Source organism: Aethalodelphis obliquidens, unplaced genomic scaffold, assembly GCF_003676395.1.
Source record: "Aethalodelphis obliquidens isolate GAN/ISIS:26980383/991018 unplaced genomic scaffold, ASM367639v1 scaffold10, whole genome shotgun sequence".
Taxonomy (NCBI): Eukaryota; Metazoa; Chordata; class Mammalia; order Artiodactyla; family Delphinidae; genus Aethalodelphis; species Aethalodelphis obliquidens.
Genome location: NW_020837954.1, coordinates 11,568,823 through 11,582,606, shown reverse-complemented (window position 1 = coordinate 11,582,606; position 13,784 = coordinate 11,568,823). Strand labels below are relative to the sequence as shown.

The window sequence follows — 13,784 nt, the reverse complement described above, 5'->3', positions numbered from 1 at the left end:
TAAGATCCCGCATGCTGCACAGTGTGGTCAAAAAGAAAAAAAAAAAACAAAACAAAAAACAATTCTCTGTGATGACCTATATGGGGAAAGAATCTAAAAAAGAGTGGATATATGTATATGTATAACTGATTCACTTTGCTGTACAGCAAAAAGTAACACAACATTGTATATCAACTATACTCCAATAAAAATTGTTTTAAAAGTTATGCTTACATTATACTGTAGTCTATTAAGTGTGCAATAGCATTATATCTTTAAAAAATGTACATACCTTAGTTAAAAAATCCTAACCATCATCTAAGCCTTCAGTGAGTCATCATCTTTTTGCAATAGTAACATCAAAGACCACTGATCATGAATGACCATAACAAATACAATAATAATGAAAAAGTTTGTAATACTGCATGAATTACCAAAATGTGTCAGAGACACAAAGTGAGCAAATGCTTTGGAAAAATGGCGCCAATAAACTTGCTCGACGTATTGCTGCCACAAACCTTCAATTTCTTAAAAAAACGCAATAAAGCAAAGTGCAATAAAACGAGGTATGCCCGAATAGAAATGAATGACTGTAGCTGTGTTCCAATAAAACTTTATTTACAAAAACAATTGGTAGAGGGACTTCCCTGGTGGTCCAGCAGGTAAGACTCCACACTCCCAATGCAGGGGGCCTGGGTTCGATCCCTGGTCAGTGAACTAGATCCTGCATGCACACCGCAACTAAGAGCCCATATGCCACAACTAAGAAGTCCGCGTGCTGCAACTAAAAGATCCCACATGTTGCAACAAAGATCCCACATGCCGCAGCTAAGACCCAGTGCAGCCAAAATAAATCAATAAATATTTTTTAAAAAAAAGTGGAAGGGTGGACTTGGTCTGTGGGCCATAGTTTGCTGACTCCTCTTTGCTATCACCTTGTGTTGTCCCAGGCATCTGAACGTTTATTAAGAAGTTGGCACCGGACTCAGAGACTTCATCACCAGCCTGGCAGTTGGTAAGCATTCCATAATGTGGTTGCAGTTATTATTTTTAAAAATTATCATATGGACACTCTAATTAGCTCTGTGGATGACCACCTAGCAATTTAGGCTCTCAGTTTCTTCATCTGCTTTACTCTCATACTCTGGATTTTGTCACCACTCCAGAGCCCTCCATCTCTCAAATCGAATCGCTAATAGACACTAATCACTCTCACTCCGTTTATGCTTGCTCTCCAACCTTACTGAGATTCCGGTCCATTTTTATCTCCCTTGTCTCCTAATCTGTGAGCTCCTACCCATCTTTACTTCCTTCTACCAACCTTGATCTCATGGTCCGTTAATTAAGCCACCCTCTCACCTACACCCTCAACTCCTGTCTTCCCTTTTCCCTCGACGGTACCACCCTAGCAAAATCTCATCCCATCCCATCCAGCTGCCTTCTCTCTACCTAGGTGGCCCGGGACTGCTGAAAATGGCTCACAGATCAATGCCCTTACAAGTGTAGTTGTTGGGACTTCAGCACCACCCAGAGATACTCTCCGCAGTTCTCCCACAAATAATCCAAACTTCCAAGGCTTAAAATTGTCCTTAAGCTCTCTCAGACTATCAAACATTCTCTCACTTTCAAATGACCAATTTGAAAATTCTCCGGCTCTTCAGAGAAAAACTCTTTGCTGTACCTACACACTTAACTTATCCACTATTCTTAATTTGTTTCCTCTAGTCCCAAAAAGAGTTGGTTCTACTTCAATCTACCAGAAATGCTCTGGATCCATCTCTGCCCCTTCTGCTTCACCAATATTACCAAAGCTAAACCCTGAACCAATCCAGCCATAAGCCTTCTTTCACTGCCTGTTAACCATGGATATGGTTCTCATCCTGAGCTTCCCCATCTTCAAATTGGTGATATCCTTTCAAGATTGTTGAGTGCTGTGAGTGTAACAGGCCTAGAAGTGCCTGACAATAGGGTAATCATTCCATAAATGGTCGCAATGTTATTATGTTACATCAATAGCTTAAAGGTGAAAGGCAGATGACAAAAAAATGGGATACAGAATTGGGGAGCTGCAGCGAGGAAAGGGGAGAACACCTGGAAAGAGAAAAGGAGACAATTTCTCTTGTCATAAAATGTCCCAGTCCTTCTGTGAATATATTCAGTTGCTTTGTGAATTATGGTAATTAAATGTATGACTACTCTTTGTTATTCTCACCAGTCTGGAGCCTGAAACTCCTCCTGCAGTATAACATTCTCCGAGGAGAAGGTTTGCTCTGGGTTCTAAATCTTTGTCAGCAGAAAAAACTAACAAATCTTCCTTCTATTAGTCTAGAATTACAGTCAGAAGGAATCATTAAGAAGAAATTATGGCAATGTTTAGCCATTAAGAGTCTTAAACAAAAGTATTCAACTAGTGATTCCATGACTGGGGCAGGAGCAATTCAAGGTGAAAACCTGGGACATCTTGTGCCAGAAAGCACAGAGATGCTCAAAAACTGATTGGGGGGCGGGTTTGCTAGGAGGATGTCAAAGACACACAGGAGCTGGCTTGGCAGGGGTTCTCACAGGCCAAATTTGGGACAATTTGAGCATCAAAAAGAATAATGACGGTAATGGAGTCTAACACAGTTCATCTTAAAAAAAAAAAAAAAAAGGGGCTTCCCTGGTGGCGCAGTGGTTGAGAGTCCGCCTGCCGATGCAGGGGACATGGGTTCGTGCCCCGGTCCGCGAAGATCCCACATGCCGCGGAGCGGCTGGGCCTGTGAGCCGTGGCTGCTGGGCCTGCGTGTCCGGAGCCTGCGCTCCACAACGGGAGAGGCCACAGCAGTGAGAGGCCCTCGTACCGCAAGAAAAAAAAAAAAAAAGAACTAGAAAATCATCACTTTGCACCATTCCGAAGGCAGAGCTCATCTCCGTCATGTGAAAAACACTGGGTGAAGAGTTAATGGGTGACAGGATATCTGTGTAGTCTTGAAGTATTACTCCACAGATTACTTAATTTTTAATTTAAAAATTACAAAGGGAAATTATAAAGGAAAAAAATGCACCTTTACAGTGGAGACATCTGGCAGTCACCCTCTTAATCAAGTGATGAAACTTAGCATCAGCAACAGAGAGCAACCTGATATTATGTGACTGCTGTGATGCAGTAAGCAGCACACAGCATTGCCTGTGTAACATACCCCAAAAGCTTTTACACTGAATTAATGAAGAGAAAGCCATCAGACAATTAGTCCACAGTCTTGCTACTCAAAAGTGGTCCAAAGACCAGAATCCCATCACCTGGGAGCTTGTTCGAAATATAGAATCTCAGACCCCACTCTGGACAAGTGAGTCATAATTTGCATTTTAAACAGATCCTCAAGGGACTCTGAGGTACAAAGTTTGAGAAGCCCTGAACAAGACAAACCACCCAGACTTTTCAAAAAAAAATCAATGTAATAAAAACAAAAAAAGGCGGGGTTGCGGGGGAGGCGCTGCTCTGGATTTAGAGAGATATAACAACCAAAAGCAATGAGTGAATCTTGATTCAGTCCTGGGTCAGAAGAAAAAAGTTATAAAATACATTTTGGAGGAACAACTGGGAAATTTTGAATATGCAGTTTTTATTAAATGACAATGAATTAATGTGAAGGGTCTTAAATGTGATAATAGCATTTAATTACATAGAATGTTCTTATTCTTAGATACAGGGAGTTCCCTGGTGGTCCAGTGGTTAGGACTCCAGGCTTTCACTGCTGTGGCCCGGGTTCAATCCCTGGTCGGGGAACTGAGATCTCGCAAGGTGAGCGGCACGGCCAAAAACAAACAAAAAAAGAAGATACATGCTGAGATATTTAAGGTCACATGTCTACCAACTCACTTTTAAATGGTTCATAAAAACACATATAGAGGACTTCCCTGGTGGCGCAGTGGTTCAGAATCTGCCTGCCGATGCAGGGGACACGGATTCGTGCCCCGGTCCGGGAAGATCCCACATGCCACGGAGCGGCTGGGCCCGTGAGCCAAGGCCGCTGAGCCTGCGTGCCCAGAGCCTGTGCACCACAACGGGAGAGGCCACAACAGTGAGAGGCCTGTGTACCGCAAAAAAAAAAAACACAAAAAGAGACAGAAAGCATATGTGGAATAATAACTGGTTACTCTGACAAAGAGTATGTAGGTGTCCATTGTGCTATTTTTTAACTTTTTCTTTAGGTTGAAAATTTTATTAAATAAAAAGTTGGAGGATGGGAAGAATGTTCAATTAGCCCACAAAAGAAATGTAAAGTCTTTGGTAGCAAACAGCATGATTTACACAACCCTGAATCTATCTTAACGCCTGCTTCCAAAGATAAACATTAAGTGTTCAGCAGATATTGGATGAGAGAAAGGAAATTTGTTGAAATCATTTTAGCTGGCAGAAATTCCTAAGGCATTGAGAGCTGCTACAGCCAGTCAGCTGTCAAGTACATACAGAACTACGAATTGAATTTTCATTCAATGAGAGGCAGCAGAGTATAAAGGCAAAAGTTTTGGGGTCAGTCTGACCTTGATTTTATTAGTGGAGTGTCCTAGGGTATATTTAACCTCCCGAAGTCTCAATCACTCTATCCGTAATACAGAAATAAAATAGTATCTTATAGGGTAGTGTAAGGGTTAAATAAGATACAAGATAATGAATATAAAGCTCTTAGGATCATTTAATAAATGTTAACTATAATTTTATCAATAAAGTCAGCTAAAAGGTATTCCATAAAATGAAGATAATGTTTTCACGGACCAGATTCTGACTTTATTCTGAGGATTAAAAGTCTTCCTAGTAGGGGCATTTTCTGATAATTTTAAGTCAACGTGAGAAGGCAGAACAATTTTCTCTTCTCCTTTTTATTTGGTATCTTGAAGAAAAAGCATTCAGTGAGATGATAGGCAGCCTTTCCCCGAGGATAACCTTTCCCCAAGGTAAAAGCATTTTACTTCAACTTAATCTTAGTAAACCCGCATAAAGCACTGAAGATTAGCAAAATAAAGCTATTAAGAATGACTTCAAGAATCAAATTCGATAAAAAGAAGACTTGGAAATAATTTTGTCAAGCTACCTTAAACTCTCTTGACTAGAAAACTTGTGTGAAACCATAATGCTTTCATGGGAGTTTACTGAACAGTTTTCTGGAAGCACCTAGACAAAGAATAAGCATCTATCTTTTTGGCTTAAGTGCACTTGTGCGCAGATGAAATAGGACTGACTTCAATAGATGGATGACAGTCTAACCCAATTATTCTATGAAAGTCGAAAGCAATCTCTCCTAAAGGTTGGCAACTACGGCCAGTGTGCCAAATCCAGCCCACAACTTATTTTCATGAATAGTATTACTGTATTCATTTATGTATTTTCTGTGGCTGTTTTCACTACAACAGCAGAGTAGAAAAGCTGCAACAGAGACGTTATGTCCCACAAAGTCTAAAATACTTATTATCTGGCCTTTTACAGAAAAAAATTGTTGACCCCTGCTCAAGACAAGCAACCCAGGAATCAACAAGACCTGTTCCAGACTCACCTGAGGTGTCGTCTTTCTGTACTGGTCACCTCCATCTATCACATCCCTCATTATTTTTTCCTTGAGAAATTCATACTCTTCTGAACTCAGGTGAATAGACTCTATAGTTTTTCCACAGCCCAAACACTGACCACTGTAATTACAATTAAATGTGTTAAATAATGTCCTGGAAAAGAACTTTTTCTACAATGAATAATTCTAGGACATGAGGAAATTGGAAGGTAGTTTAAAAAAAGAACATTATAACCTTTGCGATCATCATACACATCTCACTTTTTGTAATCCAGATAATGTAACAAAATAGTGTGCCAGAAAACCCAAAAGAGTAGATGGCTGGCACCCAGACATAGTTTTTAAAGTCATTCCTAAAACACAACTGGGTCCCAAATCTCTAGGGAAAAACATTTCTGAGGCGTCACACCAGGCTCACAGCACCTACTGAAAGAAACATTTTGAGCACTACAAATTCTCCAAATGCAAAACTGTGACTTTTTTCTTGGCTATCCTAACTAACTTAATTATCCTGTTTCTAAGGTATTCTTAAAATTTTTAAAAATAAGTAACAACAACCTACTAAATCTGAATCGAACAAATTAAAAATAAAATATTGGCTTTTACCTTTGCTGGACTGTGGTGAACTGTCCTTTCCAATGTTCTCCAGGAACACTACAAAAAAGATTGCAAAACCAAATCACCAGAGGGTCAAATCCCTACTGAACAGAAAGATATTCACTGTATTTAAAAAATCCGTAGGAAAGAGCTCTGAGAAGTTCTGGATACTTCCCTAGAATGGTTCAATTAGAATAGTGGTTGCTAATACTGTGATGGGGCTAAGTAACTGATGGTACTCTACTCTGGATCTCCTTCCCTTTGCTTCTCTCGTCATCTGACCCTCATCTTTAACTCGAAATCTGTCTTCACAGGACCTGCCCAGAAAGCAGCCCAGACCTCTAAATCAAAACTCAACTCTAGGGACTTCCCTGGCGGTCCAGAGGTTAAGACTCTGCCCTCCCAATGCAGGGGGCATGGGTCCTGATCCCGCATGACGCACTGCCCAGACAAAAAAAAAAAATTTTACTCTAACTTTCTCCATAAAGCTGCCAGAGATTGTTCCTGGCCCAGAGTAATTTCTTCTCTTACACTATCATTTTATACACCACTCTGAGATAACTGTCTACTATTGTATTCCCAATTAGGTCGTGAATGCCATTATAATAGATCTTACATCACGGATCATGCACAGTGCTAAGCCTAAAATTGGAGGCATTCAAAACTACTTATTGGTTTATTTGCTCAATCAACTTATCCTTTCTTCTTTCCTCTTACAGATAATACCATCCATTCCTATTGATTCTACTGACTTCTCTCCTTTCCCAGTTCTTAATTCAAGATCTCATCATCCCTCATTCAAACCTACAATTGCCTCCAAACAGATCTCCCTGTTTCAAATCTTAATTCCTCTCTAATCTTATTTTCTCACTGTTTGGCAGTTACTTTTTAAAAAGTACTCCAAGACCAGCACTCTTGATAACATTAAAATCCAAAATCCTTCCCATTCCAAGATTTTCACAACTTAGCTCCTCTGTGGATATTCAATAAATGTGTTAAGAAAGATAATTAAGCATGATTGCTACTTCAAAGCTCTGTAAAGATAATATATAGTAGAAAAGCAAGAGAAAAATAGAGACAAAAGGAATGAATCTGTAGGAAAGAGCCTAAAGCCAATTAGTGGTAAAGAAATAAGAGAACAAAAGACTGAAGCAATAAATCAGCCCGCACACAGCCAGTAACATGAATAAAAGCAAAGGGAAAGCAAAGGACAGCCTTGGAGAGAGCACTCAAATGATGGTATGATCAAAAACAGGAAGGATAAAGATTTTCTTCTTTAACACATATCAGGTTTGAGCAGGATTCCTCTCTCCCCTCTAACTATTCAAGCTGGTGAAATGCATAGATTAAACAGAATATATATGTGCACATCATACTAGTCACTAGGTTTCAGAAGAACTTCTGAAAATACTAATATGACCCAAAGACAGCTCCAGTTTTCTTGCTATGAACTCCAGCCACAAGTGCTATTTGAAAATATTCACATCATACTAGACACCTCAGAAAACAAATGATCCTTCTAAAAGGAAAAAAAACATAAAAACAAGTGTTCTATAATTTCCCTTTTATGTGATGAGTAGAGATTAGCACAACTTATTTACGCTGCTACTTTTTTAAAGGGAAAGAAAACTTTGTCTTAAAGGGGAAACAATCTTACTAAGAGACAGAAGAAAATATAATCTGACTAGAGTAATTCTCAGCAACTAATAAAAAAAAAGAGGAGGCTAGTTTTAGGCAACGGTATCAAAATAAAAATATACATATAAACAAAAATCAAAATTACCTTTCAAACCATGTTTTTATACTGTGTGCAAATGACTTCCCAGGATACAGCTGATTATTTCTTAGATACAAAAGAATGTCTTGCAGTTTGTTTGAATACTGATCACCTTTCATGTCTTTTCCAAAATCAAAGAAGGCTTTTAATGTTTCCAACATAGGAACAATATCATGACCTAACAACTCCTGATACAAATTCCAAGCTATATTTACATCTTGATGAAAGAGGGCTCCCTGGATACAGTCATCATAGTTCTTTTTTGAAGGAATCATGACTTTTTTGATGTCTTCTAACAGCAGCAAGGCCTCTCTCCATCTGTCTGTATGGATTAATCCCCGGATGAGAAGAGTGTACGCTCCAGATTCTAAACGCTTGTATCTGTCTTTCATGATTTCATAGACATCAATAATTTCTGATGTCTGCTTATGAAAAACGCAGAGATACAAATACTTGACCAGCAAATCATAGCCTACAATACCATTGTTTTTTGCAGCTACCCAGGCCAGCACAGATTTGGCCACATCGACAGAGCTACGGCATTTAATCATCTGTGAAATGATCCAATTTTCAAAGTTAGCCTTTTCTTTGAAATATTCCTTCAGTTTATCCCACTCCTCTGAATTCAAAGGTTTTGTCGGGAGTTGAAAAATGTTCTTCACAGGTGGCAAGACGTGCTCTTTACTCGGAGGATTCATCTGTGATCTCTTCTTAGCCGCTCCAGCTGCAAACATGTGAGGAGAATCAGCAGAAACTTGCTTACTACTGCCCTCATCTTTTTTCCTGACATATCTGGCTTTGGCAACCAGCAGATTCATTGCTTTGGTATTTTGTGGAGACACCGTTTTAAGAGAAAACCACTTCTCTTGGTTCTTGATGCCATAACAGTCTTTGAGAAAGAGAGAGAGAAAAGAGTGACCTGGGCCTAGCCCAAGGTATGGGTTGCTCTTCCAAAGTTTAGGAAAGCTTCGAATACCAGTGAAATAGAAAGCCATTATGCAGTTAAATCAGCACCAGATTGTGAGAGAGATGTTCAAAAAGCCCCAACTTCTACAGCATAATTAAGGGATTTGAGGGTAGGGGGCGGAAATCGAAGCGCAACTTTCTAAAAGATGATTTTCAGCTTCTCACAGACAAATCAAATGCTTTTGGGGCTAGCAGCAACGAAGCTTAGTTGAGTTCTCTCCATTAAACAAGGATATGGGGACATCCAACCTTGGTCGCAAGTTCCAGGACGAGGGGACCGAGAAGGAATCCTCTGGTGCCTGTTATATTCCAGTCCGCGAACCTGAGGAAAATGCACAAAGAAGACCAGCCAGTTGACTCACGTGGATCACAACTTTCCTTGAAAAGGGACCGGATCCCACGGGAGCCAGGCTGCAGAAGGGGCGAAAAGTCGGAAGCCCCCTACCCTAGACCCACCGGCAGCCAGGACAGAGGCGAAAGCCCGAGTCTAGGGGCCGTGGCCGCCAAACTCGTCAAATAAGGAAATGGGAGTGGGGAAGGGGCAGAGCGCTGAGCCGAGCCAGCGATACTAGTAAGGAAGGGAGGTCCACGAGGGCACCACCTACTGTGTACGGATCTATCACAAACGAAAGTTTACTTGATTCAACCACTCACCGCAGCACTCACGTACCATACAACCATAAACGCGGCGGAAACTACCCCGCCCACAATGCACCGCGACGGCGCGGCCGCGGAGGCCTGGCTGAGCCAGAAGCAGGCCTTCCGCCCGGCCTGACGGCAAGAAAAAGGCGACTCTGAATCTTTTACTGGCAGGAGGGGGCACGAGCGGCTGCTGAAGGCGCCTACTACATTCAGGGAGACTTTAGGGCTTCCACATATCCGCCATGAACAATGAAAAGAAACTGTGAAATTAGAAAGCTCGTCCCTCGAACCGGAAGAGCCAAAGGACTTCCGGGATCACGTGGCGCACAAGTGCCAAAGGGCCAAGATGAAATAAAATTTGATGAAAGATGAAATAAGATGAAAATAAATTTCAAGATGAAAATATATTTCAAGATGAAAATTAATTTACAGAAAATAAATTTACCTGTATTTGTGCTTTCTCCTCCCCTTCACTCCTTCTGCGCCTTTAAAATACAGCGTGGTGAAGCTGGAAAGCAGCTTAAGGAGGCTCCCTCTCCGTTTCTTTCACGTCTGCTCTCCCTGCTGTTAGCGTGATCGCCGTATTCTCCGCAGTGGTTACGGTGATCGATTTGGCCGGGTTAGCCGACTTCCGCCCGCGTCCAAGATGGCGATTAAGCGGCCTTCATAACCTTTACGGGGCTGGGCAGTGTTGACGCCGGAGCTGGCAGGGGGTGGAGCGGTTAGTAAACAGCAAATGCGGGAACTGCTGGGCCGGAGTCAGCCATGGACTGGAAAGAAATTCTTCGCCGGCGGATAGCGACGCCCAACACCGGTCCAAACAGTGAGTTTGGGAGGGGCCGCCCGCAGAGAGAGCCAGGCCCTAAACGCCGGGAGGTAGGGGGGAGGATGGATGGGGAGGAGCAGCACCTGGGAGCCGTGTCTTTCGTTTCGGTAAAACCTCTCCTGACAAAGGAGGCTGACTGGGATGTGGTTTAGGGATCCAGAGAGTTTTGGGTTTTTTGTTTTTGGGTTTTTTTTTTTTTGCGGTACGCGGGCCTCTCACCGTCGCGGCCTCTCCGGTTGCGGAGCACAGGCTCCGGACGCACAGGCTGAGCGGCTATGGCTCACGGGTCTAGCCGCTCCGCGGCATGTGGGATCTTCCCGGACCGGGGCACGAACCCGCGACCCCTGCATCGGCAGGCGGACTGTCAACCACTGCGCCACCAGGGAAGCCCTCAGAGAGTTTTGACCCACACTTCGCTGGGAAGGGATTTGCGGGAATGAAAAGCTACCTTAGCCACGCACTTGCATGGTCCTGACCTAGACTTGTGAGGGATAATTGAGAGTCCTGGCGCCATCAACCCTTTGATCCTATTAGAACCTATAATCCATTACCCCTACCGCCTTTTTATTGTCACACTTTTCACTTCCCTCCTTATCCATTTTAGACTTAATAATCCATTTTTCCTTATCTCTTTCCCTCTGCGTCACGTTTGTTAATCAACCTGGTTAAAACTATCTTTACTGTTTCACAACTGCATCCAGGACAGCTGAAAGTAGTTAGAGAAAAACGAAACCTTGGTGAATTTCCTCACTTCTAATTCATGTCCACTAACCTAAAGTAGGTGTTTCAGTCATTCATTTACACTTCTTCCGCGTTACCCTAGACATTCACTCTCCTACACTCTAAGGCAGTTCCTTCTCATCTCCCAAACCTCTAATCCTCAGTATGTCCTATCTACTCCTTACCTTTAGCTGATGAACTAGTATATATATTTGAGAAAGTAGAAGCAATCAAAGAGGAATGTCACCTGTTCCCATTTACCATTTCTGTCAGCCCCCCCCCCCCCACTCCCCACCCACTATAGGCAACCGTGCACTCTGCCTTCACTGTTAAAATGGTGAACTGGCCAACAGTCCCTGTACTCCAACGCTGGATCGCGTTTCTTTCTTTTATTCACTGACTTCACTCTGGCCTTATCCTCTCCTTTATACACCATCAAATTTTCTTTCTCTACTGGTTCATTTTCATCAGCTCTGACAAACATGCTGTAATATCCCCCATCATTTAAAAAAAAATCATTTGATCTCACAACCCCCTCCAGCTTTTGCTACTTTTCTCCGCACCCCTTATAGGAAAACTTCTAGGAAAATTTACCTGTACTTGTGCTTTCTCCTCCCCTTCACTCCTGAACCCACTCCATCGCATGTCTGTTATCTGGATAACCTAGGCTATAGCAGTAAACAGAAATCCTTGTCCTTGTAGAACTTACACTTTAGTGTTGGCAGAGATGATAAAATAGTAAGTAAATCGTATAGGTTTTACTTCTGTTGAAGGCTATTTCTTTCATCAGTGTGCTAGACCCCATTTTTGCCTCCTCAAGGATGTACTCCTACAGTCATCCTCTGTCTCCTGCATCATGAGATTTTCTCTCATTCACTCCCATCAGCATATGAACATGGTGGTATTTCTCCCACCTTAGAGAAACTTTCTTAACTTCCACCTGTAGCTATGCCTCGTTATAGCAACACTTGTTAAAAGAGTTGTTGGTTGAATCTGTCGTTGTCTCTGATTCCTGCTTGTCATGATCGTCAGTGATCTTCACATTGTTCCAGTGCTCAGTTGTCCTTATTTTACTTGACCAGCCAGCAGCCCCTGCCAGGAACATAGTAGGTCACTCCCTCCTCCTACACATACTTTCTTCTCTTGGTTTCTGGGAGACACACTCTCTTAGTTTTCCTACTACCTCACCAGTCATCCCTTCTCAGTCTTTGCTTTTTCTTCCTCTTCCTCCCAAGAACTTAACATTTGAGGGCCCAAGGCTGAGGCCTTGGTCAGTGTCTATTCTCTGTCTACACTCACCTTCTTATGATTTTAAATAATGTCTATTTGCTAATGTCTCCCAAATGTATACCTCTAGCCTGGACCTCATCCCAAATTCCAGGTTCATATATCTATCAATAATTGTCTACCTGACATGGCCACTTGGATCTAACATCTTAATCTTGTCTGAAATTGAACTCCCACTCTCCTTCCTAACTTGCTTGCTCGTGGTTTTCCCCATCTTAGTTGCCGACAATCGCATCTACTCAGGTCAAAACCTTTGGAGACATCTTTGACTGCTCTCTTTCTCCAAAACCCACATCCAGTGTGTCAGCAAATCCTGGGACTAAAAAGAAAATATATCCAGAATAAATTTACTCCTAGCCACCTCCATTGCAGCCACCCTGGCCCACGCCACCGCCATCTGTCACCTGGATTACTGCATTAGCCTCTTAATTCCTTCTGGTGGCTCTCACCCTCATCAGAATGAAAGCCAAGGTCTTTCCAAAGGCCTAGTGGCCTGCCCCCCCATTATCTGGTGTCCCTCATCTCCTGCTATTCCCTCTGGCTCATTCTGCTGCAACTGCACTGGCTGCCTCCCTCTTCCCTGCACACACCAGGGACACTCCCATTTTCGTGCGTTGGCACTGGCTGTTCCTTCTTCCTGGAATGCAGTTCCCCCTGGATATCTGGATAGGCAGCTTCCTCACCTTCTTTTTTTTTTTTTTTTTTTGGTCAATTTTATCTCAGTGAGAGAGTCAGTATCCCTGACACTGTTGAAAACTGCATGTGTGTATGCACTCATCCACTCACACATATACTTGTGTATCCCTAGAATAGTTGAATGATGTAATTAAAGTGACTCTTGGGATTTGGGCTCAGGTGATTGGATGATAGTGGGACCACTTACTGAGATGGAAATATGGAATTAGAAGAAGAGTAGTAAGGTGAGGGATAGGGAAAGTTATTCTAGGTATGTTGGAGCATGAGGATGAAAATGTTTTGTTTTGAATGTGTGAGTTTAGTGCAATGTCTGGGTTAGTGACATAGGTTTGGGGCTTAGAGGTTAAACTATGAAAGTTGAAATGATAGAGGAAGAAGATTAAGAAAAAAGAAGAGGGACTTCCCTGGTCGCGCAGTGGTTAAGAATCTGCCTGCCAATGTGGGGGACACGGGTTCGAGCCCTGGTCCGGGAAGATCCCACATGCCGCGGAGCAACTAAGGCTATGCTCCACAGCTACAGAGCCTGTGCTCTAGAGCCCGCGAGCCACAGCTACTGAGCCCACGTGCCACAACTACTGAAGCCCGTGCGCCTAGAGCCCGTGCTCTGCAACAAGAGAAGCCACCACAATGAGAAGCCTGCGCACCACAACGAAGAGTAGCCCCTGCTCGCCACAACTAGAGAAAGCCCACGTGCAGCAACAAAGACCCAACACGGCCCAAAATAAATAAATTTATTTAAATAATAATAATA

The 13,784-nt window shown here is 42.5% G+C and overlaps 2 protein-coding genes across 6 annotated transcripts in view; one reads left to right on the top strand and one right to left on the bottom strand.

Moving 5' to 3' along the window:
- The window catches only part of PRORP (protein only RNase P catalytic subunit), a 127,379-nt gene extending 117,294 nt beyond the window's left edge, over positions 1-10,085 (bottom strand). The window contains exons 1-4 of one of the 2 annotated variants that reach the window (XM_027111052.1): positions 9,950-10,085; positions 7,903-9,184; positions 6,129-6,176; positions 5,511-5,643 (exon numbers count right to left, since the gene is read on the bottom strand). In XM_027111052.1, coding sequence (XP_026966853.1) covers positions 5,511-5,643; positions 6,129-6,176; positions 7,903-8,891 — 1,170 coding nt within the window. In that variant the 5' untranslated portion in view covers positions 8,892-9,184; positions 9,950-10,085. Of the gene's footprint in view, positions 1-5,510; positions 5,644-6,128; positions 6,177-7,902; positions 9,185-9,318; positions 9,438-9,949 lie in introns of those variants that run through there. The other variant, XM_027111053.1, reaches the window with a different exon arrangement.
- An 83-nt stretch (positions 10,086-10,168) lies between these two features.
- The window catches only part of PPP2R3C (protein phosphatase 2 regulatory subunit B''gamma), a 25,674-nt gene continuing 22,058 nt past the window's right edge, over positions 10,169-13,784 (top strand). The window contains exon 1 of one of the 4 annotated variants that reach the window (XM_027111060.1): positions 10,169-10,327. In XM_027111060.1, coding sequence (XP_026966861.1) covers positions 10,270-10,327 — 58 coding nt within the window. In that variant the 5' untranslated portion in view covers positions 10,169-10,269. Of the gene's footprint in view, positions 10,332-13,784 lie in introns of all 4 variants that reach the window. The other 3 variants (XM_027111056.1, XM_027111057.1, XM_027111059.1) reach the window with 3 other exon arrangements.